Below are 25342 nucleotides of genomic sequence, written 5' to 3' on the forward strand. Positions count from 1 at the left end.
CTATGCAATTTAGTCACAATGGAAAACTTCCTTTGTGAAGTTATGCCACAAAGGAAGTTATGCCAGATGTAAACATTTCTCTAGTTTCTAAACATCTGACATTGGAAAAGAGGAATAAAATGAGAATGAAATGTAGAGAAGGTCCCTTGACCATCCATTTTCAACCTCTGAATCTTTGCTTACTTTGTGATCCCTCTACTCAAAATACCTTTCCTCCAGTAATTCTTCTGGTCAACATTTTTCATGTTCAAGTTCAACTCAGGGCTCATCTCTTTGAAGTTCATTTTGAAGGTCATCCTCCTTATTCCAGTGGAAATGGCCCTTCTTTCCCTTGGTTCCCACATTGAATTTGTGTGCAATCATCTGTTTATTGTCTCTCCTTCCTTCTCTCCTTTCTAGAAGGGAAAGACTTGCTGGAATAGGTACTGTGTCCTAGTCAATCTTTATTCCTACAGTCTTGCATAGAAGAATTATATAGGATACTCTTGAAGAAATATTTTATAAAGATTAAATATTAAAAATAATATTACTATATATGAATTTTTATCTCCCATAAATTCTACATTCTTCTACTTATTATTTTTTCATTAAAAATTTAAGATTTATATATCTGAGATTTGATCACATACATACTAACATTTATTAACATCCGTATACAAAATTTCAAATATTATACTAATTGTTTTATTAATTCATGGAATATCAAAATTACAGTTAATTCTTAATTATCAGGATCTTAAAACTATCCTGACTTACCTAGAATCTTCAAGTGCTACTTCTGCCACTCAATCATGGTTTGCTTTTATAAACTGGCTTTCATGTCTCTTCATTATCCTACTACCAGCAATAAAAAACAATGTCTATATCCTATGTACAGGACCCTGAGTAGAAAAATAGGAAAAATGGCTCCTGAATACAAGATAATTTTATACAGCAGAAAATCTATACAAAGAGAATCACAGAATCATAAATCTAGATGAGATCACATGTATTTATCATCAAGGTCACATAACTTTTGACTTTCTCTTTTTGCTTTTTTAACCCAAGGAAGACTCTGTCAGTATACTGAACTGGAACAATGTCTGCTACTAATTATCTTTACAAAGCAAACAGAAGGTTCAAAGACATAAGATATAAGAGTTCCCTAAATTTATTCCTAATCAAAATTTAATTCTACAAAAAAGTTTTCAATACAAATATGTTCACTGAGATTCACTGTTAAAAACTATAAAATTTTAATTCTAGCACAGCCCTCAAAAGCATTTAACTTTGTAGTTAATATTATAAATTATGTACAGATTACTAAACTGTAATGATTTGTCCACTAAGCCTATAAATACTTAGAAAAAATGTTGAGGAAATAAGTTACAAGAAAATTAAGATCTAGAATTTTATCTACACATACCTGTGAGGTCCACAAATTATCAAGATTACAGAAAGACAACTAAACCTGTATTGTCTAACATACCAAACAATAAATCATGTTAAATTAAAATTTCAATCCTTTAGTGGCACTAGTCACAGTTCAAGTGCTCAAGAGACACATGTGGCTACAGCCATTGCTACATTGGACAGCAAAGGTGGGGAACATTTCCATCATCACAGAAATTTGGATTGGATAGCACTATGGTAAAAAGCAATATTTTAACTCCTTTAAATGGTGATACAAAGAGCCAAGTGGTGTCGTGCACACTTAAAATCCCAGCAACTTAGGAGACTAAGGCAGGAAGATGGCAAATTTGAGGCCAGTCTCCATAATTTAGCGAGACCCTGTCTCAAAATGAAAAAATTAAAAGTGGATATAGCAAAGTAGTAAAATACCTTTGGGTTCAATCCCCTGTAGTGCAAAAAATGGTAATATAAGTTCAAATAAAAATCTGGGGACTGGCTGTTTAACAGGAAGGGAAGGCATACATTTTCCAATAAGAAAAAAAAATGAACATCAATTATAATGAAAACTATATAAATTAATTTTACATAATTAATTTGAAGTTTTATCATATTTAATCAAAAGACTTTCAAGGTAATTTAATCCTTCATTCTTGTTTTTATAGTTGATAAAAATCAATCCAGAGAACAGCACAGGAATAAATAATCTTTCTCATTTAATATATTCAAATAAAGTCATTATTGAAAGAAACCAAAATGTGCTATAACTGATAATAAATTGAAAGAAAGCCTAAAGTATTCTGTGTATCTTAGAATTTGCTTTGCCATTGGATATACCACCTGTTAGGCAAAGGAGTTAGGATTTCAGGTTCTGGAGTTAAGGTGCCTAAGTTTGAATCATGCTCCTTGATTTACTAGGTGTGTATCTTAAATAAGTCATTTAAGCTCTTTGAGCCTCCATTTCCTTTCTGTAAAAGGAGAAATTGCTTCACAAGGTTGGAAAGATCAAGCAGAATCATGCAAAGCACTTTGAGAACCTGATACATATGGGTCCTCAAAAAATGTTAATTATTAAGAAACTGGCATTTTTTGTTGAACCTAATCTACTGATGACTTTAATTTCCATTCACCTTCAATTTCTTAAGACTTAAAAGATTGGAAAACATTCAAGATCATATGTAACCATTAAACTAAAGGGTGGCTTCACAACTTGGCAGTAATGGGAGAATCCACATTCAAATATTTAACAAACACTTTTCTCCCTTTGGCGTCAAGGCCTTTACCATTAGTGTGTAATGCAAAGATCCATAAGCAGCCTGTAAATGTACTATTTTTTTAAATAAAATAAACAAAAACCAGTCCAAGGTTAAAAAAAGTGGCATTTGTTTTTTATGTTGGTGACTGTGGGTGAGTAAAAGGTAGGAGACTAATGGTGTAAAACAATCCAAAATGATAAGAGTTAATAAAACATCTAAAAGAATTGTATCCCCAATTATATTTCTAAACGTTTATGCTTCTGAATACTGGCTGCTCTTAAGTAACTGTGTTCAGTTTGAAAGCACTTATTTTCAAGAGTGTTTTAAAAAAACAGAACAACAGGTAGGTTGAGCTCTTCTTTCATTAAATTTTGAGACATATCAATACAATTTCCTATTTCACCACAGCAAAACAACAGGTACCCAAATTAATGCTATCTCAGAAACTAGACATGAGAATGAAATCTCCCTGACTTTCAGGTCTTCCCCTAGAAAATGTCTATTTTATGAATTAGAGGGATAGGCTTTGATAAAGTCCAACAAGCCAAAATTCTTCTCAAACATCTTTATGCCCAACTTTATTCTTCAGGAGTGTTTTTAAAACCAAGTTCTAGAATCACCTGCGTGTGTGAAGCTCGGCCTTAACCAAACTTCAACTTTTAAGCAACTTGATAATTTTCAATCAGCTCTTCACATCAAATACTTTCCTACTGGCAGTTTTCAGTGTTCTAACTTTACTTCATAATGTTAGTTAGCATTTACATTTTGCCTTTCAGTTAACTGTTATGTACATCTTCTCTCTCACACTGAACAGTAAAATGTTTTAAGCTTTTATTTTCAGGGTCCCCAACTGAACTAAAATATGAGGTAAATATTTTGTAAGTACATGTATTCATTGATTATTTAGTGATGAAGAAGAGAGTCAAGGCATCAGAACTATTCCTTACTCTGTTAATATTAATAGTCTGATCTCAACTCCAGGTTCTTTAGAGGTCAGGTTCTTTGGCTTTGAAATGAAATGATTGCACAGGCTGATCTCTAAGATCACTTATATTTCTAAAAGTTTATTCTATGTATCAAAGGAATTTAATAACTACATTCAGCTTTTGAAAAAAAAAATTCAAGAGTAATTCTTTTTAAAAATACACAGAACAGTTAGGTATGTAATGAGAGCAGTTATTCTTTCATTAAGTTTTAAAACAATACAATTTCTTTGTTCACTACAGTAGAATAGTAGCACACGCCTGATAACATTGCTCTACATGAAACATTTACATTGATCAATACATGAAATTTTCAAATAATTCTCTCTTGGAGACATCACCAGCTATCTTCTTTTGTCACTTCACATTTTTTTCAAATTATTATAATGACCTTCAGTTTCCATAAATAAACTTATATGAAAAGCTGGCTAACATACTTAATGGCTGCCACTAACACTTAAAACTTTGAAAATAATTATTCATAGAAATAATTAAAATATGTTTAGGTAAATATTTAAAGTTTCCATTCTGCTTTCTACAAATAGTCCAAAATTATGTCACATCTATGAGTTTCAAATTAACATTCTCAGGGGGGAAACTGGCTTCTAATGTAATAACAGAAATGTATAGAACACAAAGGAGTGTATTATTATTATTAAAAATATAAACACTACAGGATAACTCTTGCTAATGAAAATCAGTGATATGATTCAATTACCAAGCACACTTTTGACACAAAATTAGCATAGTTTTATCTTTAACGGAACTTCAAAGTAACAGAGAATTGACAATTTGGTACAATTCTTCATACTTTCCACATTCTTTACACTTTTATATAGTTGGTTACACATTTGTGTAGTTAAAGAAAATAAGGAGTTCTACTTCTACATTGGCTACTTAAGCTTTTTATACTGCATAGTAAAGTAAGTTTGTATGGTTGTCATGAAACTTTTCTAGAGCTCCTGAAAATTAACACCAAAACCTTTTTAATGAAACAAACCATGTAATATGATCTGATTATTCACATTAAATATAATGAATGACTAAATCCTTCTACTTTATTTGTACAGAAAAAAAGCTATTTTCTTCCAGTCAAATTATAAAATTAGCCTAATTCTTCTCTTACAAACATAGAAATATTAAAAGATATTTACAAGAACTTGATTGACTAAATTACCAGGTTCATTTCAAGTGCTGATATATCATTAACTCCTAGTGATACAGCAACAGCAAAAAACTGTTATTCAGTTATTCTGAATTATAAAATCTAATATGAATCTTATATTCTTTTTTCACAAACATTCTGCTAGGTATGTTTATATATAAAACCAGAGAGCCATACAGAAATTCCATATTCATGGCTTTTTCCCCCGTTTGGAGTGTAGAGTTGAACGCCCGCGCTTTCAGCTCTCAGAAGACATCAACCGTGTTCTGGAAGCACTTCAACTCCGAAAGACCTTTAAGTTTTACAGGCACTGTAGCAGATTCTCGGACGTCTAAAGAAAAGGCAAACCTGTCTCGCTTTTTTCTCTAATGGATAAAGTTGCTGTTTGGTTTTATGTTTTCCATTCCTAATCTGAAGACACAAAGATCTCTGACAGGATATCCTCACCTGCGGAGCCGCACGCGCAGCCCTCACCTTGTGTTAAGATGGGGCTGGACCCAGTGATGGAGGGAAGAGAGCCAACTCTACCCCCAGCACTACCTGTAGCTCTCTCTGCCTGGGTCGGGATGTCGTCGGGGACCGAGGGGCGCGAGGACACAAGGGACTTCTTTCCCCGGACCATATTTGGGGAAGTGCTCAGTTTGTGTGCGGTCCTCCTGGCACGAGGAAGACAGGGAACCGCGGTGCCCCCGGGTCCCTCCATCCGGCCCCTGGCGCTCTGCCCTCTCCCCGGAGCTGGGGGAGGGGGCGGAGGAGGAAGGCGGCCAGTCCCCGGGGCCCCCTGGGACGGTTCCCAGCGGCCGCTGCTAGGCCCGGGCCGTGCGCGCGGCCTTGGGGACTGCGACCCGGGGGCGCTCGGTGCCCAGCGCCGGCCCGCCCCGCAGGAACCCAGACCCAGACCCAGCCATCGACTCACCGCTCTCCACCTCGCTGCCTTTCTTGGCGGTCGCTGCGTTCCCCATGACTAGGGCGATGGCAAGAAGGGGTCAGGGAGGGGAAGAGGGGCTGGGGCCGCCCCGCCGCTACACAGACCAAGGCAACTCCCGCTTGTGCACCCGTAAAAGCGACGAATGCCCGGGTCGGTGGGGCCCGGAGTCCGGGCAGGCAGACCCGGCCGGGTCTGAGGAAAGGGCTTCAGCGAACTCCCCGGCAGCAGCGGCAGCAGCCGTAGTAGTGGCGGTGGCGGTGGTGGCGGCGGCGGCGGAGCGGCGAGCAGACACTCCCCCTTCCCCGGCCCGCCCTCCCTGCGCGCCCCCGGCAACCGCGCTCCCGGGGCTCGGCCTTGGCCCGGGTAGGTCTCCGCGGGCGCGCGCGCCGGAAGTGACGCGGTCCGGGACCCCGGGGGCGGGCGGTGGACCCCAGCGATGGTGGGCCGAGGCGGCGCGGGGTGATCTCTACGCTCTGGTTGCTCCGGCTGGCACTCGGGCGCTCATCCAGGAAAGGCGGGAGGAGGCTTGGAAACCGTTAGCTTAGAAAACGCAGATTCCCCTCCCCTGCGCTGGAGGGAAGCCGCGGGGACCGTGCCGGGATGCGGTTTGCTTTCGTTGTGCCCCGCGTCCCGGAGGCTCCCCACTCAAGGGCTGCCTTCTACACAGCCCTGGGCCACCGAGAAACCTCTCTGTCGGACTGGAGAACACACGCGGGGGGAAACCTCGGGTCTTGCCCCGAGACCCTTGCGGATCCTTCTGACCCTACTGTCAGCATCAGTCTGGGAAATGCTTGGTCTCTAATCATGCTGTGGTTGGAGCTTCCCTTTCCCTTCCACCTGTAGGTACTCGCCGAACCCACCACGTTGTTCTCCCTGGTTCTTAGATTTCAATCACAGTCTCTCAGATGCGTTGAGTGTGATGTTCACTCGCCGTGGCCTTACCTGATTGCTCTCAAAGTTTTTGTCACGTTTCCCAGAAAAGACAAAGGAAAATATTACTATTTTTGCACAATTTCTGTTGATGTGCATCATCATATTTAGCAACCTTTGGTTAGATTGCAAAATAAATACATTCTCATAGTTGTGTTTTTATTAATATACATCTTAGAGCATCTTAGAGAATTTGCTATGAGCTCTATCCGGTCATTTACGTAGCCTTCTAGTAAATTTTTCTATATTCCTTTAAACTTTGCTCTGTGAGCATTCATTCAAACTTAGAGTAGAAAATTTAAGTTCTGGAGGATCAGAGATCATATACATTTATTTTCTCTTCAGAACACCAAAAATAGTAGGTTTTTTTTTTTTTTTTTTTTTTTTTTTTTACCTGTTGAAGTAAGTGGAGGAAATTTCTCAGAATTAAAAAAAGTATATCATTACTAATTTAAAAAAAACCAGAATGGTAACTGTGGAAACTTCTCAGTAATTTCTTCCTGCTATCTCTTATTGTCAATTCTGTTAAACTAATAAATATTTACACCATGTATACTATGTTCCAAGTGCTATGCAATTAGTAACTCATTTGATCCTAAGAACCCTATGAGATTTATAGTATCACTATCGTTTAACGTATGAGCAAATTGAGGCACAGAGAAATAACTTGCTGCAGGTTGCACAGCTATTATTCCATAGAGGCAGGATTTGAACTGAAGCACTTAAAGACATGCCATCTCAAAATATGCCAAATTGGTATTTTATTTCAAACTAAAATCACTTGAGCAACTGTAACTTTAGAAAGGATCACCTGGCTTTTTACTCCATTATAGCAAGCCATATTCTTTTTGGAAGTGTGTTTTTCACATACCAAGACTGGAAAATAGCCTCGGTTACCAGATACTGATAATTGAACCTGCAATGAACCTGAATAAACAATCTCTGGCCAAACCCTTATTTCTACTAGCTTCTTATTTTAGTAGGTTTTTTCACTGCTTGTGACCAAAAGACCTGACGAGAACAATGTAGAGGGAGAAGTTTATTTGGGATTCATGGTTTCAGAGATCTCAATCCCATCTCTATCCATAGACAGCCAACTCCATTGCTTTGTGCCAGAGGTGAAGTAGAACATCAAGGCAGAATGGTGTGATAGAGGAAAGCAGCCCAGGACATGACAATCAGGAAACAGAGTGCTCCTCTCACCAGGACAAAATATATATCCCAAAGGCACACCTCCAGTGACCAAACTCCAGCCATACCCTACCTGCCTACAGTTATCACTCAGTTACTAATCTCTATCAGCAGATTAATGCACTGATTAGGTTAAGGCTGTCATAACCCAATAATTTCACCTCTAAACATTATTGCATTGTTCACATTTGAACTTCTGAGAGACACCTCATATCTAAATGTAACACTTTCACATTTCTTACTTTTATCTCTTGGTAGTGTCCCTAGAATTTATTGCCTGAGTTCATATATCCATTTGTCTTGTCCTTCCTTCACAAAGTTTTTGCAGTTTGTTTACAAAATACAAAAACATCATGATTTAGTCATTTCTTCAGACTTCACTTTTTTGGTGAAGATCCCATGTGCATGTAAAATGAATAAAACTTTGATGCTTTTCTGTTGTTAATTAGCTCTTGCATTTATTAATTGAGTTCCCAGATCTAGTCAGAAAACTCAATAAGAACTAAGATGGAATGGAGGGGATTTCTGGTAAATTACATTCCCTCCATCTGAAATCCTATTGAATTGAAAAGATAGATGAACAAGTTTACTACCTGAGGATATTCTATATTGATCGAGTATCACTGTTTACTGATTGCTTAATGGATTTACATCCATTGAATCTGAACAAGATAAAAATAATAGGAAATCATTATTTGAACTAGACAAAGTGAGATTTTGTCTCAGCATGCAATAGTGCCATGTCCTTCTAATCACATTTAGCTTTGCATATGTGATATTCTGCCCTACATATGTAAAAAGTTCAATAAATAGCAACAAACCACTTATATATCAAATTTTTATATATTCTGTACTAGAAAGAATCTTTCTAGAACCTAGAATACCCATACTGTTCTCATTGGGTGAATTTCACATGTAAACCCTGAGGTTTAATAATAAAAGAGTGTTGTATGCATAATTTGACACTTTCCTTAACATTATTTTGAGCTCCAGTTCCCTAATAAGAGGCCAGCCATCTGTTTAGTAAATCATTAATTTGCAAAGGAGATGTTTGACAGCTCTTAGATACAGCTTACATATCTTAGATACAGCATACATATCCTAGGACATTGATATATAAAGTAAAAAATTCAGTTTTGTAAAATTATCTCCTTTTTTAATTTAACTTTATCATATGTTATGTGATAAGATATAAATTAAGATAAGAAAGTAAATTATTTGTTAATATTAGAAAAAATGATCAGCAATTTAAATTGCTTGCAATTTTTCTTTATACCATTATTTCTGTTTCTTAGTTTACATTGATGTTTTGGTTGAAGGAGATCATACTTAAAAAGTATAGTTTGGTAAGTAGTTTTTGATCAGTTAATGTTAGTAATCACTAACTTGTAATTACATACAAACGCATTGCCAGGTGCACGCCTGTAATTCAGTGGCTTGCGAGGCTGAGGTAGGATGATCACAAGTTCAAAGCCAGCCTCAGCAATTCAGCAAGGCCCTAAGCAACTCAGCAAGACCCTGTCTCTAAATAAAATACAAAAAAGGGATGGGGATGTGGCTCAGTAGTTAAGTGCCCCTGAGATCAATCCCGAGTACCAAAAAAAAAAAAAAAAAAAAGAAAGAAAAGAAAAGCATTATTGGAATCAATTGCTTATATAGTATCTAAAAAACTTTTTCAATTGTTCCTTCTTTTCCTCCTCTAAATTCTACAAGAGGCAGAAATTTCATTAATTGTCTAGCAATTCTTGAGTGATTAGAGCTAGCATGGGACAATTGTTCCTTGACCACTGATGTCTTTGCTATACTATAGGAAAGCATTGAGTGAGAAAGGCTGCTGGTTCCCCAGGGAAGCAGCCACAGTAAGAAGAAAGTTGTATAGAGAAAAGACTTTAAATCTACTTCCATATAATGTTTTTGCTAATCTAAGAACATGCAGCTAATCTGAGAACATGAAGTAGAAAAAATCGTACCAGTGGCAGCTGCTTTAGAAATCATTATTTATTTTCTAATACTTCATAAAATATATTTTCACATGCCATTAATAGCTCTGATCCCCACAACAAAACCTACAAAAGCAAAATATCTCATATATATTAGTCCTATTATACAAATGAATAAAACAGAAATGCAAAGGAATTAAGTAACTTGACCAAGGTCATTAAAATGATAAATGGCAGAGCATTAGATAATATGCCATCACTAGGCAAGACAAACATACGCTTAATCCTCTTTAAGATTAAATTATATTATCTCTATTTTACAGATGAGAAAACTAAGGCTCAGGAACAAAGAGCCTTGCCATCTTCTTCCTAGAGTTACATCTTCACTCAGGAGTGAGAAAAAGAGGGAAAAAATGTATACATTATTATTTATACTTATTTTCTAGTTTTTACTTACATTGACAATTTCTTATATTGCCTACTTGATTTCCAAGTACTTTAAAATAAAGTACCCTTACTGGGCATGATGGCACATGCCTGTAATCATGAAGACTCTGGAGGCTGATGCAGAAGGAACCCAAGTTCAAAGTCAGCCTCTGCAACTTAGCAAAGCCCCAAGCAACTGAGTGAGACCTGTGTCAAAATAAAAAATAAAAAGGGCTGGGGATGTGGCTCAGTAGTTAAGCATCCCTGGGTTCAAACCCCTGACATAAAAAATAAAAATAAAACACCCTCAAATACAATGTATATAGAAATACTTGTTTTTACTTTATCAAGGCAGATAAACTGAAATTGATAATTCTTGGAAAGTATGATCAAGTAATTTTGCTTTTATATTGTATTTTATACTAAATAAGTGTAAGTGTAGAATTTGTTAACCATTAAAAGATTGAGTATTTTGATTGCTTAGTAGTAATCATATAATCTAGTATTTCATTAATGAATAGTATGTCCTAAACCAAATGATACCGAATTAAATATCAGGCCAAGAACAAAATGTTTCCAAAATGAAGAAATATCATAACTAATAAATTACAAATATGATAATTGTTCAAATTATTTAAATTTAGTAGAAATTTTTCTTATTAGACATAGTTTCAATCTCTTTGCTCAATAACAAATATTTAATCCAAGGTTTGGAATTTATCTTTTCCAATATTTCTTCACAGGTAAGGAAACAAAAAGAATCAACTGTGATCAGGTAAGATGCTCAAAGACTACAAAAGTGAGGGACTGCCAGAGTGGAAGTACAGCTTATCTCCTTTACAGAGGGACTGGAATAAAAACCTGAAAGTGTCAAAAGAAAAAAGAAGAGGAAACATGGAGGGGAAGCAAAATCAACAGCCTCTTTTCCCTTTCTTAATACATAATATGCTTTAAAAAATTTTACATTCATTTGGGAGTTTCTAGTTTTACTAGTATGTTTATCAAAACTGTAGTGAGATATCTGGTGTTTCAGTTTTGTGCTGTGCATCTTCTGACTGTATCCGTGGAACAATGCTAACACCTGGATCTGCAATCCTTTGATCCTTTATGAAATCACCAAACTTGATACTCATGAAATTTCAACTCTTATATTTTGCAGCCTGTCTTTGACCAAGGTGAAAGGGGAGAATCTGGGTCACTAAATTAGTTTAATTTATATTCATATTATTGATAGTGACAAGCTAGAATATGTGTAGTGAGGTAAAAAGGGAGTGTTATAGACAAAAAATCTCTGGGAGTATGCTCTGGCTTTGCCACTATATTTGATCTCCACTTAAATTACTTAATTCTTTTGACCTTAGTTTCCCAAAGTGTAAAGTCATATGGATTAAATTAAATAATCTATGAAAAGCCCGTAGGATACATTTTTTATACTATAGGCACTCAATAACTATAACTCTGCCTCTGTTCTTTAATTATATTCTTTAATTTATATTTTAATATATAAATTTATTTTTTCAATAAATTTGGTTACTAAATGCTGAGTATTGTGGGAGATCCAAAGAAAAACAGAATCTGTTCCCTATCCTCAAGAAGTGCCTGTGTAAGGCACCATGTACATATAAGTAATGATAGAAAATAAGACAAATTAAATATGTACTATAGTGTAAATGTAATATAATACAGTCGTAATAAAAGATTGAAAGTTCTTAATCGATTTTGTGTCCTGTTGACAGGGCAAGAGAGATTAGAAATGAAGGCAATAATGTATTTTTAAATTAACATGTGCGATGTGAGTTATACCAAGTGTGAGTTGTCTATAGCTTCTGATCTTACCCAGAACAAGGCAAGTAATTAGCAGTGTCATGAGACTCATCCATGGGGGATCAGAGATTTCCCACTATCTAAAGAAGATAGAATAGAAATTGAAAAAATCAGAAAGAAAAACAGAGTGTATTACAGAGGATTTATTTAAAAAACAGTAAAGACAAATATTTCTTAGTGGAATTGTTTTATAGTACTTCTTACCCCCTCCAAAATATGTATGTGGTGGGCTTTATCATAAAGTCATAGACTTTTTATTTTATTTTACTTTTATTTTATATTTATTTTTGTTAAAGATACTGAAGATATTCTCCTACTTGATGTGGTAGTCTGAACGATGCCTTCCCAAAAGTGTCCAGGTCAAAATTACTAGAACCCCTGAGTATCTTACCTTCTATGACGAAGGGAATTAGCATTTCTGGTTAGCTGACTTTAAAACAGGAGATTATCCTGGACTATCTCTGTTGATTCAGTGTAATCACAGGGGTCTTAAAAAGTGGAACAGAGGCAAAACAGGAGGTCAAAATGGTGTGATAAGAGAAGAAGTCCATGCCACTGCTGTCTTTGAAGATCAAGGAAGGGAACTAAGCCAGAGAATGTGGGTGACCACTAGAGGCAAGGTAGGGTAAGGAAAATAATTCTACCTTCATGTGTTCAGAAGGAAATATGGCCCTTCTGGGGTCATATTCTCTTCTAGTGAGACACAGGTCACTGACCTGGCTAGATAAAAGAAAATTTTGCATTGCTTTGAGCCACTTTGTTTTTGGTAATTTGCTATGGCAACCACCAAAAAGTAATACATCTCATCCCATTATAAAAATAGAATAAATAGAAAGGTTAAGTGGTTTGCTAAATTAACCAATGCTTCCAGTTTCCAAACCAGTGGTCACTGACCTTCATACGGTTGTGTCAGAAATCTTACCACTTAAAACTCATGATTATTTGGAAACACAGAATAATCTCCTGTTTTAACTAAGCTAACTACAATCTTAATTTTCTTGTGATAGAAGGCAAGATATTGTTTCTAGAATAAGTAAAGAAAAACTAAAAAAAGTATGTTTAATTTTCTCCTATCTTATTCTGTTAAATAAGTAATTCTTGAAAGTCCAAGTAAAGAAAATGAGATTAAATATAATTTCTTAGTTTTTCTGACTTGAAAGTCAAAGGGGTTAAATTCAATTAAATCTAAGAATATGGCAGAAGTATTATAGAAAATTTAAGGTGATTTTCATTTCTTTTACTTTAAATATGACAACTACTTTTCAAAATTTAATTCCAAACATTTTATTTTATATTTTATATGCTACTTATAACCACAATTACTTTCTTAGAAACTCATAAATAAGTTGTTTTGTTTTGTTTTTCGATGAATAACTGTAAAAGTGTAGGAGTAGCTAGAGAGAGCTGAATTCCTCTTTCTAATTAAGAGAAAGTTCAAAATTCCAGAAAGGTAGTGAGGAAGAAGGAGAGAATTAGCAAGAATTCAGGAGAGTGACATATTGTATGGGGTGGTGCAGCCAATGCAGATAGCATATCTAACATGTGACTGATTCCAAATTGTGTATAGTGTAGCACTTAAGATAGCCCCTCAATCTTCAATTGAGTTCTGTTGCGTGCAACAGTCTTGTCATTGTGGTTGCTCTGAAGAGAAAAAAATAAAGAGTAATTTTTGCCTAAGAGGAAGGAAATCAGAGTCAGAGGGATGTATGAAAAATATAACCCCATGAAAGGCACATATAAAAATATAATCCATCAAAGGTATATATAAAATTATGAGGAAATTTTGGTCCTGAAACCCATATAATCAGGATTTGAATTAATTTTTTGTGGAAAGTTAAATATCTGAATTATACCAACTCACTCCTGGTGAGCAAAATTACAATTCATTGAAGAATTCTATGAAATAATAACTATGGTGTTTCCATTTCTTAAGATGAAAATTAAGCATAAAAAAATAAAATTACTTACCCAAGGTTTTATGCACTTTGGAAAGGAAGACCAAAACATACTTCATTTGAACCCAGATTTGTCTCATTTCACAGCTGTAATGAGTAAAACCAGTGTTTCCAAAAATCTAGTCTAAATTATTTGTGTTAATATGACTGAACATATGACTGAACAGTGCTTATTTTATGAATGCAGATACCTGAACCCTATGTAAACCTATAATTCAAAATTAAGCCCTGTCCAAGCCTATTAAATCTTCTGTGTGAAATTAGGTTGCCTCTTAACAAAACATTATGGGTGTATGTGTGTGTGTGTGTGTGTGTGTGTGTGTTTTGTTCTTTATTTATTTAAAAGTGACCTTTAAGTACACTTAAGTTTAAGAACTGCTACCATATTCTATTACATCCAAAATCTTAACTGCCCTAGATCAACAGTCCTAACACAGGATTGTACAAGAATCCTTAAGCATACTTCAGTTTGTACTGGACTTCTGGAATTGGCATTGAAATCTTATTTAGTATATTTTTGCAATTTACTTATATACATGTGAGAAAAGGATTGAAGGAGGAAAACTAATACTGAATTTCACTTTGGGCATTTATCATGCAAGGCACTTACATTAACTCATTTAATCTCTAAATTATTATCAAACTGCCCCCCCCCCTTTTCACTGAAACAGAACTCCAGGTCTTTAGATTTCCTTGTGTAGATAACTGCATTAGCTCTATCTTGTAACTACTGTCTCCACCTCGAGTCTCCTTTCTCCCACCCCTTCTATTACATATTCTCAAATTGTGAAGTTGAGCATACCAAACAAAAACTGTATAAATGTAAATGTACAAATTCAGTAATAATTACAGTAAATCAAAACTTATGTACCCACATTCAGGCCAGAAACAGAATATCTTCATATTTCAAATATATCCTATGTGCCCCCCCTTTAATTGTCCCCATCCAGATACAACATACCCTCAATTAATCATTCTCTTGTTTTCTTTTATAATTGTAGGTTTATTTGTCGGGTTTTGTGGTGGTTGTTTTGCTACCCATACAGTTCTAGAAAAATAAATGGTTTAGTTTTGCCTATTTTTAAAATTTATAAGAATTCATTTGTAACTTGCTTTTTTCATACAATGTAAAATACAATCATGTTGATATATGTACTGTAATTTATTCATCTTATGGATCTATAATATTTTATGAATACATTATTGTATGAATATGCCATAAATTATGCATCTATTATACTATGAATGGATATTTACAGTGCTTCTAGAATTTTTATTTTAACAGTGTTCCCATGTGGACTTTTGATTCTTACAATCCAGGAACATGGGATGGCTTCCAATTTTTGTGTTCCCTTCCATTTCTATCATCAATGTTTATAGTTTCCACTATATAGATTTTTCATCTCTTTGGTTAAATTTCTTTCCTCCTCCTCCTCCTCCTTCTTTGATATTGTAAATGGTATTTACTGTCATAATTTCTAGTTCATATAACTTGTTATTGATGTATTTTAAAAGCTACTGATTTTTTAAATTTAAATTTTGTGCTCTACAACTTTGCTGAATTTATTTGTTCTAATAGTATTTTGATGATTTTTAGTGTTTTCTATATGTAAAAGCATATCATCTTCAAGCATAGACAATTTGACTTCCTCCTTTCCAATATGGATGCCCTTTATCTATCTCTCTCTCTCTCTCTCTCTCTCTGTCTCTCTCTCTCTCTCTCTCTCTCTCTCTCTCTCTCTCTCTCTCTCTCATCTGAGTGTTCTAGCAAAGACTTCCAGTACAATGTTAAATAAAGTAATGAAAGTGGGCATCTTTGTCTTGTTAATGTTAGCTGTTGGCTTATTATATATGGCCTTTATTATGTAGAGTTATCTTCCATCTATAATTTGTTTTATGATTTTATCACAAAGGGATGTTGAATTTTATCAGCTGCCTTTTCAGCATTTATTGAGAAGACCATATATGGTGTTTGTTCTTCACTTTGTTGACATGCCGTGTGCCCATAATTACTTTTTAAATTTTTTTATTATTAGTTAGAAAGTTCTCTATACATTCTGAGTATGTCTTTTATCAGATAGGTTATTTGTAAATATATTCTTTTAATCAGTGATTTTTCATTAACAGTATCTGTCAAAGAATAGATGTTCTTAATTTGAGGAAGTTCTATTTAATAGTTTTTCTTTTTGTGGATCCTACTTTTGCTGTTCAATTAACAAACTTTTATCTATTCCTATGTCACAAACTCCAAGCACAGATAGCTTCACTGGTTAATTCTACCAAACATTTATGAAAGAAGTAATACCAAGTCTACACAGAATCAGAAAGTTGAAAATACAGAAAAATGGAAAGGAGGATATATATCTCAACTTACTGTGTCAGCATTCCTGTATTACTAAAACCAGACAAAGACATTACAAGATAAGAAAACCACAGATCATTATCAATCACGAGCATCCAAGCAAACATGCTAAATGAAATTCTAACATAGCAAATCCAATAGCATATAAACGGGAGAATACATCGTTGGCATGTGGAGTTTATCCCAGAAATAAAAGTATTTCTTAACACTGGAAAAACAATCAATGTAATGTACCATATTAACAAAGGTAAAATATTATAAACAGATATTCATCTCAATAGATGTAGAAAATAATTCAACAAAATCTAACTTCCATCCCTGATGGAGGAGGAAGAGGAGCAGGAGAAAGAAGAATAAGGGGGTACAGGGGAGAAGGAGGGGGAGGAAGAAAAACAACACTTTCCAGTAAACTAGAAATAGAAAGGAACTTCCTTAACCACGAGATATATGCCATCTTCAAAATCCTGCAGTTGACAACAGATTTAGCTGTGGAAGATCAAATACTTGCTCCCTAAAACCAGAACATTGTGAGAATGGTTGCCACCACCACTTCTGCTCAACATTCTACTAGAGATTCTAGTCAGTGCAATAAATAGTCAAGGAGAAGAAATAAAACCTGTATGATTGGAAAAGAAGAAATTATATTTTACTTGCAGAATGTTGTAGATGTGGAAAATCAAATGGAATTTATTTAGGAGCTACTAGACCTACTAAGGGAGTTCAGCAAGGTTGTGGAACATCAAATCGTTATTTAAAATTCAATTGTATATTTATATTTAAGCAACGAGCAAGTGAAAATTTAAAAATTTTAAATATAACTTACTATAGCATCAGATGTATTAAAAGCTAAAGTTTGAATCTAACAGAGTTCAAAACCTGAAAACTTTAAACTAAAAACACAGCTATAAGTTGTTAAAAAACTAAATAAGTGAAGTGAAATAGCATGTTCAGCTGGGTGTGGTGGTGCATACCTGTAATCCCAGCAGCTCTGGGGGCTGGGGTAGGAGGATCTCAAGATCAAAGCCAGCCTCAGCAAGTTAGTGAGGCCCTAAGCAACTCAGTGAGACTCTGTCTCTAAATATAATATAATATGATAAAAGGGCTGGGGATGTGGCTCATTGGTTAAGTACCCTTGGGTTCAATAGCTCATATCAAAACAAAAAATGAAAAATAAAAAATAAAAAAGGAAATAGCATGTTAATAGATCAGAAAACTCAGTTTTGTTAAAATATCGTCTCCAGAATTTGTCTCCAGATTTCAATGCATTCTCAAGGAAAATTACAAAAGGCCTTGTTTTTTTTCTTTTTCCTTTTTTTTTGGGGGGGGGGGGCAGATAAAATTACATTGATTTTAAAATTTATATAGAAATGCAAAGTATTTAGTATAGTTAATACAACTTTGGGAAAGAAGCAAGTTAGAAGACTTACTATCTAATTTAAAGATGATAAATCTTCACTATCAAGAGTGTGGTATTGGTATAAAAATAGACAAGTAGATCAATGAGTACAAAAGGTTCAAAACTATGACTTCTGTGAAGAAAGGATGATCTTTTAAAGAAACTATGCTAAATGACAATTGGATATCCATATTTTTAAAAAGAACTTTGATTTATATTTCATATACAAAAATTTAAACTATGTAATCCTACATGTAAAAGAAAGCCTATAAGAGCTTTTCCGGTAATAGTTTATTAATTTCTAGTATTGTTGCTAGAGCACATTCTCTGTATTATTTCATTCATTGACTTTGTTTAAATGTGATTCTTGAGCAATTAAACAGTACTTTTTTTTTTTTTTTTTTTTTTTTTTTGGTACTGGAAATTGAACTCAGGGGCACTCAATCACTGAACCACATCCCCAAACCTTTTTCATATTTTATTTAGAGACAGGGTCTCTCTGAGTTGCTTAGGGCCTTGTTAACCTGTTGAGGACGGCTTTGAGCTTGCAATCCTCCTGTTTTAGCTTCCCAAGCCGCTGGGATTACAGGCGTGGGCCACCGCGCCTGGCTAAATAGTACATTTTTACGTGTCACAAAGCTACATGAAAAGAATAACTGTTCTGCAGTTATTTTGTTGTGTTTGTTCATATATGTTTATTAAATTTGTTAATCATGTTATTGAAGCATTTTACATGCAAACTGACTTTTGGATATTTAATCTAATACTGAAAGAAATACACCAAAATCTCCCTCTAGGATGATGGATATGTTGATTTTTAAAATAATATTTGCAATTTTGTTTCCTATATTTTGGGACATGTTATTAGAAGCATCAGGTGATAGAGAGAACCTCATTCACTCATTCAACAAACACTTCCTGAGCTTGTACTGTCTGCCAGTCCTTATGGCACACTTTAAAGATAGTAAGGCCATGGAATTTATTGTAGGGGAGAACACAAATAAGCAAACTCCTTCTACTGCAGTGTGCTTTTCCAATGCAGGGTGATGCAAGGTGTAGTGGCACTGACCTGCAATCCCACAATTCAAGAGGGTGAGGTAGGAGGATTAAGAGTTTGAGGTCAGCTTGGACAGCTTAGTGAGACCCTCCCTCAAAACAAAAAATAAGGTCTGGGGATGTAGTACAGTGGTAGAACGCCCCCTGGGTTCCATCCCCAGTACAAAAAAAGAAAAAGAAAGAAAAAGAACAAAAACAGGGTCTTATAGGTACTTACTGGCTTTCATGGGATTATTGAGAGGGAAGATAGCTATCTGTGACTTCGTGAAAAGCATGCAGGAAAAAAAAGAAGTGTTGTTAAACTTGAATGTTGAAGTGGAAGTGAAAGTTGGCCAGAGGATTTAAGAGATGGTGCTGTGGTTTTAAGGTGTCCCCTCAAAGTTCATGTGTTGGAAACTTAATCCTTAAATTCACGTGTAGATAATGTTTGGAAGTGGGGCTTTGGGATGGAGGTAGGTTTGGATGAAGTCATGAGGCTGGGGTCCCCATGATGGAATGAGTGGGTTTGTAAATGGAGGAAGAGAGACTTGCTCTGGCCATCTGATGCCCTCTGTCATGGGATCACTCACCATGTTGGAACCTTGATTTTGGACATCTCAGGTTCCAGAACTGTAAGAAATAAATTTATTTTCTTTACAAATTATACAGTCTGTGGTATTCTGTTGTAGCAGTGTAAAATTGACTAAGACAGATGCGATCAAATTCATGAAGCAGTAGAGACATTTCAGCTTGTATGTCAAGGGTAGTGAAATGTGAAAAAGTGTGGTCAGGTCAGGGAAATGTAAAAATTCCTATAAGGAATTGTCTTTATGAGAAAGTGGAAGAAGATGAAGATGGCGAAGTAGAAAATGACTACATTAAAAGGGACTTGTAACCTATTCTAATATGTTTTTATGTCCTGATAAGAAAGGGAACAGTTGAAGGATTTTACTGATTGGGTTAAGGCTCTCATAATCTGATCATTTGTCCTCTAAATCTTCTTGCATTTTCTCACACATGAACTTTTGGGGGACATCTCACATCCAAATCATAACACCCAGTCTGTAGTATTTTGTTACAGTAGCAGGAATGGACTAAGACAGGTCAAGATAACAAGTGAGTAATGCTATCTTTACCATGTAAATGCCATTTTTATTCCTCATTACTCTAATGGGAGAACAATTTCCATGATAAGATCAGTATCTATGGAGATTGTGTTGATCAGCATTCAGCAGCTGCACTTAGGGCTACCACCTGGCTAACTTTATAGCAGTGCACAATATCCACTGCATTCTATTTTACTTTAGCATACGTGAAATAGATATATTGAATGAAGGTACAACTCCACTCCAGGAACTACCACCCCTGTATTCTGCATCCTTTAAGTTTTCGATAATGATACTATAATTTGAAATTCCTTCTGGAATATAGTTGATTCAATTTAATATTTTGGCTGGGATGGGAATGAGGTAGTAGTTTTAAGGGCTTCTGGAAGGTCTTTCCTATAAGAGTGGCTTGTATTCCATAGACCAAGGAAAACTTTGAGGCTCTTGCCTGAAACTGAGTATATCTATCCTAAATATATGCTTGAGGATTGGGAAACTAACTATTAGGAAATTTATAGATCCAAAGAGCCTACTTCAAAACAGGCTTAAATCAGAACTCCATTCATTACCACGTTTTCACAAGTCTATCAAGGGTTGTAATGTCACTTCAGGATCCCCGGTATCAATATCAATTCATATTCCATATCTGAGAATTAAAAAATATATGAGCAGCCCCTCCTCTTTAGTGTATAATTACCTTGATAAGTGACCACAGACTCTTTAAGGAAAGATCAAGGGAATGTTTATCATATATACTTGGGTTGCAAGGTATTTCCTCAGGAGGGTTTGGCTTCCCTTCAATCAATACGCTCTGTGTTTGTGAACTGATATAGATATAAAATGACTGAGAGACTACTATTTTCCATTGTAGTAGCTAATTACTACCAATTTTTGTTGTTTATACAAGTTAAGTAACGACCCTCATTAACTGTCCATTTTCTTCACTTGCTGCAACACAGTGATATATTTACCATTACCACAGTTCTGTGAATTAAAGCACCCTGATTGTTATTTTGACCTTGTTGTCCATTTTAGTCCTTTTTTCCACATTGCCTCTAATGTACAGGACCACCAACTAACTTCTGCCATTCAGGAGTACTTCCACAAACAATTAAGAAAATTAGTTCCATGGTGCTATCTTCTACTATCAATCCTGAAATATTGAGCTTTGTCATCCACAGATTCCTCATTGCTTTGCTTTTTTAAAAAAGTGTCCTTTGGACTCCCTTAGGAAACAGGAAGAGAATGATTTTCCAGTCTCCTATATTCAGAGCATTATACCAAATTATTCCAAAGCATTTCTAGTACCCTCACTTCATTTCTATAGGCATCATTACATCCAAGCTTTAATTTCAACTCAAAACCATAATAAAATTGACCCCAGTAATCATTATCAAAATGTTGAATCACAATGCCTGGGAGGATATTCCTGTGTTAATGTAATTTCTCCTACTGGTTTTATATCCCCCCCATGCCCATTACTGCTAATCTAATCCCAAAAGTGTTCCCTAGTTCCTGCAAATACTTTGTAGCCAGGTCCTGAAATTTCTTTTGTATAAAAGGTGCTTCAATTCTTATTACTTGCTGTAGTTACATTTTGTAAAGTCGCTGTATTAGAAAATACCAAACCATTAATTCACAGGGCAAGTATAGGAATAGATTTCTAAGAGCTTCTGGTTATAACATTTTCCTCATCAGATAAATAAATAACCATTTTTATATGTGTTTTGTTTAAAGACACCTTGTTTAATATTTTTTATCAATTCAGTAACATTTCTTTTAATTTTTAAATGACATAAAAATTGTACCTATTATGGGGTAGTATACAAATGTTTTGATACATATGTACATAAATTAAAAGAGTTTATGTTCAAAAAGAGTAAGCATATCTATCTCCTTAATATTTCTTTGTGAAAATACTCAAAATTGCATCTGGCTCTTTGGAAATATACAGTGCCTTGTGATTTTCTGTACTCACCCTACTGTGCAATAGAACACCAGAACTTATTTCTCCTATCTAACTGTACCTTAGTACTGACTGATCAATATTCCCCTCCCTCCCTTCATTCTTTACTCATCAATGTGGAACTTGCAGTCAATAGCCACTACATAGCATGAGTGAAGCTTATCTAACACCTACATTTTCTCTATAAAGCACATTTTGATCCAAGAAACACTGAGATAACATTCCATCACTACACTTAGGGTCCATTTTGAACATTGAAATTACCAAAAAAAGCACAAAAATTGGAAAAATATGACTCCAAATAGAGTGGCAAAGGGGCCCTTGTTTACAGTATCAGAGCTGAAACAAGAAGGCACAGTGTGGCCTTGTTCAACCTAACCTGAGAATGTATGCCATTAACAATGCAAACTTTTTGTAGCTCTGGGTATGACCTCAAATGACAAAAAAGTGTCATGAGTATTGATCTTGTGGTTACAAATAAATCCTAGTAAGTAGGTGAACTTGCAAACCAAGTCTATGAATGAGGATCAGCTGTATTTCCACATGGAACAGAGGCTACATCTCCCTAGCCAAGGCAATGAGTGAATGATGGAGAAGATGACAAACATTATGTTTAAAATCTGTCTCATCTCAGGTTCTTATAAGATTTTTAGCTAAGGGGAGTCTACTCTATTCCAATAGGTATAAAGGGACTGTTATTCAGGGTACTCTAGTGGTATTAGTCTCAGGCTTGTTTGTGGGTCTTAGGATTCTATCCTAAGACCATCATAACTCTGTCTTTGACATTGGAGACCTGGAAAGGCTGGACATTCTGTCTTTATTGTAACATTGACCCTCTTGCAAACAGATCCTGAGTCTAATTGTCAGTTAGCCTGTGGGAGCCAAAGTTCAAACACTACTATTGACCACAAACATAAAGTTAACAGAGTTTAATGACTTGAGCTTGAACTTTTCTTTTTCAAAAGAAAAAATATTTTTAACTAAAAGTTAATAAATGCCTACAATCACTCCAGTCTTCATAATTACCCTCTTTCCTGTACCTGTCAAGTACCATAACTACTATACAGCCCAAAGTTTTCCTTTTACTTCTACCCCATCCTAATCCTAGTTAACCACAGATAAGAATCAGGAAAATTATAAAACTGTATGCTAATGGGAAAGCCCAAGCTTTATCAAATATTTAAAATATTTTACTATGAAGGTAATAGAGTGAAATAATTGGCATTAAAAGACAAATCAATGGAACTAAATAGAAAAAAGTTCAATGTAAATGGGAAAATAGTGTATATTTAAATGTTATTTTTCAGTGTAGTTAAATTTGGGATGTTTGGTGGTAGTGTTACTAAGCTAGGGTCTTCCAGAAAACTGAGGCAGCATGAAGACCCCCCATCCCTTCAAACCCTTATTCTTGCAATGAAGTCAAAAAGATTTCAGACATGTCACTCAGAGTAACAGGAATGATTTATTGAAGGGATAGGCAAAGGGAAAGGGGACACTCTCAAGAGAGAGAGTAGGTCCTCTCAGAGAGGAGAGGGACAGTGTGCCCCTTTTGCACTTCAGTTTTACTGGGGGATCCCAAAGAAGTTTCCAGAGAGTCCCACCCAGGTCCACTTCTTGACTTTCAACTGACAGCAGGATATCTAGACTTTAAAGTCCCCACTGACATGACTACTCTAGATCACCTTGACCCACACTAACCAGTTCTACTTGGATTTTTTTTTTTTTTTTTTGGTACTGAGCATTGAACCCAAGGGTGCTCAACCACATACCCGTCCCCTCCTCCTCCCTCCCCTTTTTTTTCACTTTTGAGACAGGGTCTCCCTAAGTTTCTGAGAGTTTCACTAGTTGCTGAGGCTGGATTTGAACTTGTACTCCTCCTGCCTCAGCCTCTTGAGCCCCTTGAATTACCGTCGTGTGCCACTGCACCGGGCTTCTAATTGGATTCTTAATGATAAAATCTTCTAGATTTTGTGGTTAGGAGGAATTATCCTTATCTCCCTGAGTGTCAGGATCATCTGTGAAAAGAGTCACAAATGTCTTACCCTTCAGGGTAACTTGGATTCCTCTTCAGGCCTACATTTCTCCTGCAGATAACAGGTAGTTTGCTGAGGAACGTGACACAGCCTGTCTACTTAAGCTAGGCAGATTTGCAGGTAAATTACTTCTTAGAAAAGAAAGCATGTGGATGTAAGTACAGTGGGCCCATTTTATAGAACTCTTCTCTGAACCTCATGTTTCCACCATTCCCATCGGTCTGTCTCCTAACATTCTTCACTCAAGGACCTTGGACCCCTAAATTCTTTTAGGATATTGGGTATTGACTCATTCTGGCTGCTTTCTGCTGAGAGGGCAAAGTTGGAGGAAAGTGGGCTGAATTATTTGTTCTCTATCAGATGAGGCATGGACTGTTAAGGGTATTACCTCACCTTCCCACCACTTGCCACTGTCCCCTAACAGTAGAGGCAAGAGAATCTTCCTGATGTGTGTGAAATGTGAAAGTCAAGGATGATTCCTAAGGAACAAATGAATGAATGATACCAGGATGGAGGAGTAGGTGTGGGAGGTTCTGAATGAGATCAGAAAGGTATCTGTGGGGAGAGAGTGCAGATCAACATAGGGTCTTGAGGGACATAGTAAGAATTTGAATTATATTTCAAATGAAGTTGTCAGTGGGCAGCAGTAATACCAACTTGGAGGGAAGAGTCTAGGCCATAAAACTCTACTCCAGAAATATTTTTAGTCAAATTGGTTGTAAAGTAAGTTTGCTCAAACCAGCTTTGAAGGAAGAGGATAGACACTTAAATTGTTTCAAAAGTTCCATCTCTGATAACTCTGAAAATTGGCATAACTTAAAACAAATTTTTTTTTTTTTTTTTTTTTTTTTTTTTTAATACAGGGATTGAACTCAGGGGCACTGAGCCACATCCCCAGCCCTTTTTATTTTTTGAGACAGGTTCTCACTAAGTTGCTTAGAACCTTGCAAAGTTGCTAAATCTGGCCTTAAACCTGTGATCCCCCTGCCTCAGTCTCCTGAGTTGCTGTGATTATAACCAAGGGCCCTAACCCAGCTCAGCAGAGTTTTTGAAGAAGAGGCAGGGGAGTGACAAAAGACAGGAAGCGTGCATATGTAGATTCAGTGAACTTGCAGTTAAGACAGGCCTGAGCCGGCAACCTCTACTCTCATCTTCTTTGATGCCAGTCAGGTGGGGGAATCAGAGCCTTTGAGCTTCCTTGCTCGGCAGGAGGAATGTGTTCCCAATTTGGTGGTGGGGGGCGGGGTCCAAATTCAGTCTATTTTAAATCCTCTTCCCATTTAGTTCATACCCTTAATCTTGAGGGAATCGAGTTTCCATGTCATCTGACTGGCAGTCCATTTCTGGATCAGTGTGCGGAGCTTGAACATAGGAAGTTAGATGCTTATTCCTCAAAGAGGCAAATTCTGAAATCTTTAATAGCTCTGCCCAGGGGAAGTAGTCTAGTGCTAATCTGT

The 25342-nt window shown here is 36.0% G+C and overlaps 1 protein-coding gene across 1 annotated transcript in view; it reads right to left on the reverse strand.

Moving 5' to 3' along the window:
* The window catches only part of Prkacb (protein kinase cAMP-activated catalytic subunit beta), a 114748-nt gene extending 108743 nt beyond the window's left edge, over nt 1–6005 (reverse strand). Inside the window, exon 1 of the mRNA XM_047554461.1 lies at nt 5710–6005. Within this exon, the coding sequence (XP_047410417.1) occupies nt 5710–5755 (46 nt within the window). The 5' untranslated portion in view covers nt 5756–6005. The remainder of the gene's footprint in view (nt 1–5709) is intronic.
* Between the last annotated feature and the right edge of the window lie 19337 nt (nt 6006–25342).

The sequence above is a fragment of the Sciurus carolinensis genome, chromosome 1, assembly GCF_902686445.1.
Source record: "Sciurus carolinensis chromosome 1, mSciCar1.2, whole genome shotgun sequence".
Taxonomy (NCBI): domain Eukaryota; kingdom Metazoa; phylum Chordata; class Mammalia; order Rodentia; family Sciuridae; genus Sciurus; species Sciurus carolinensis.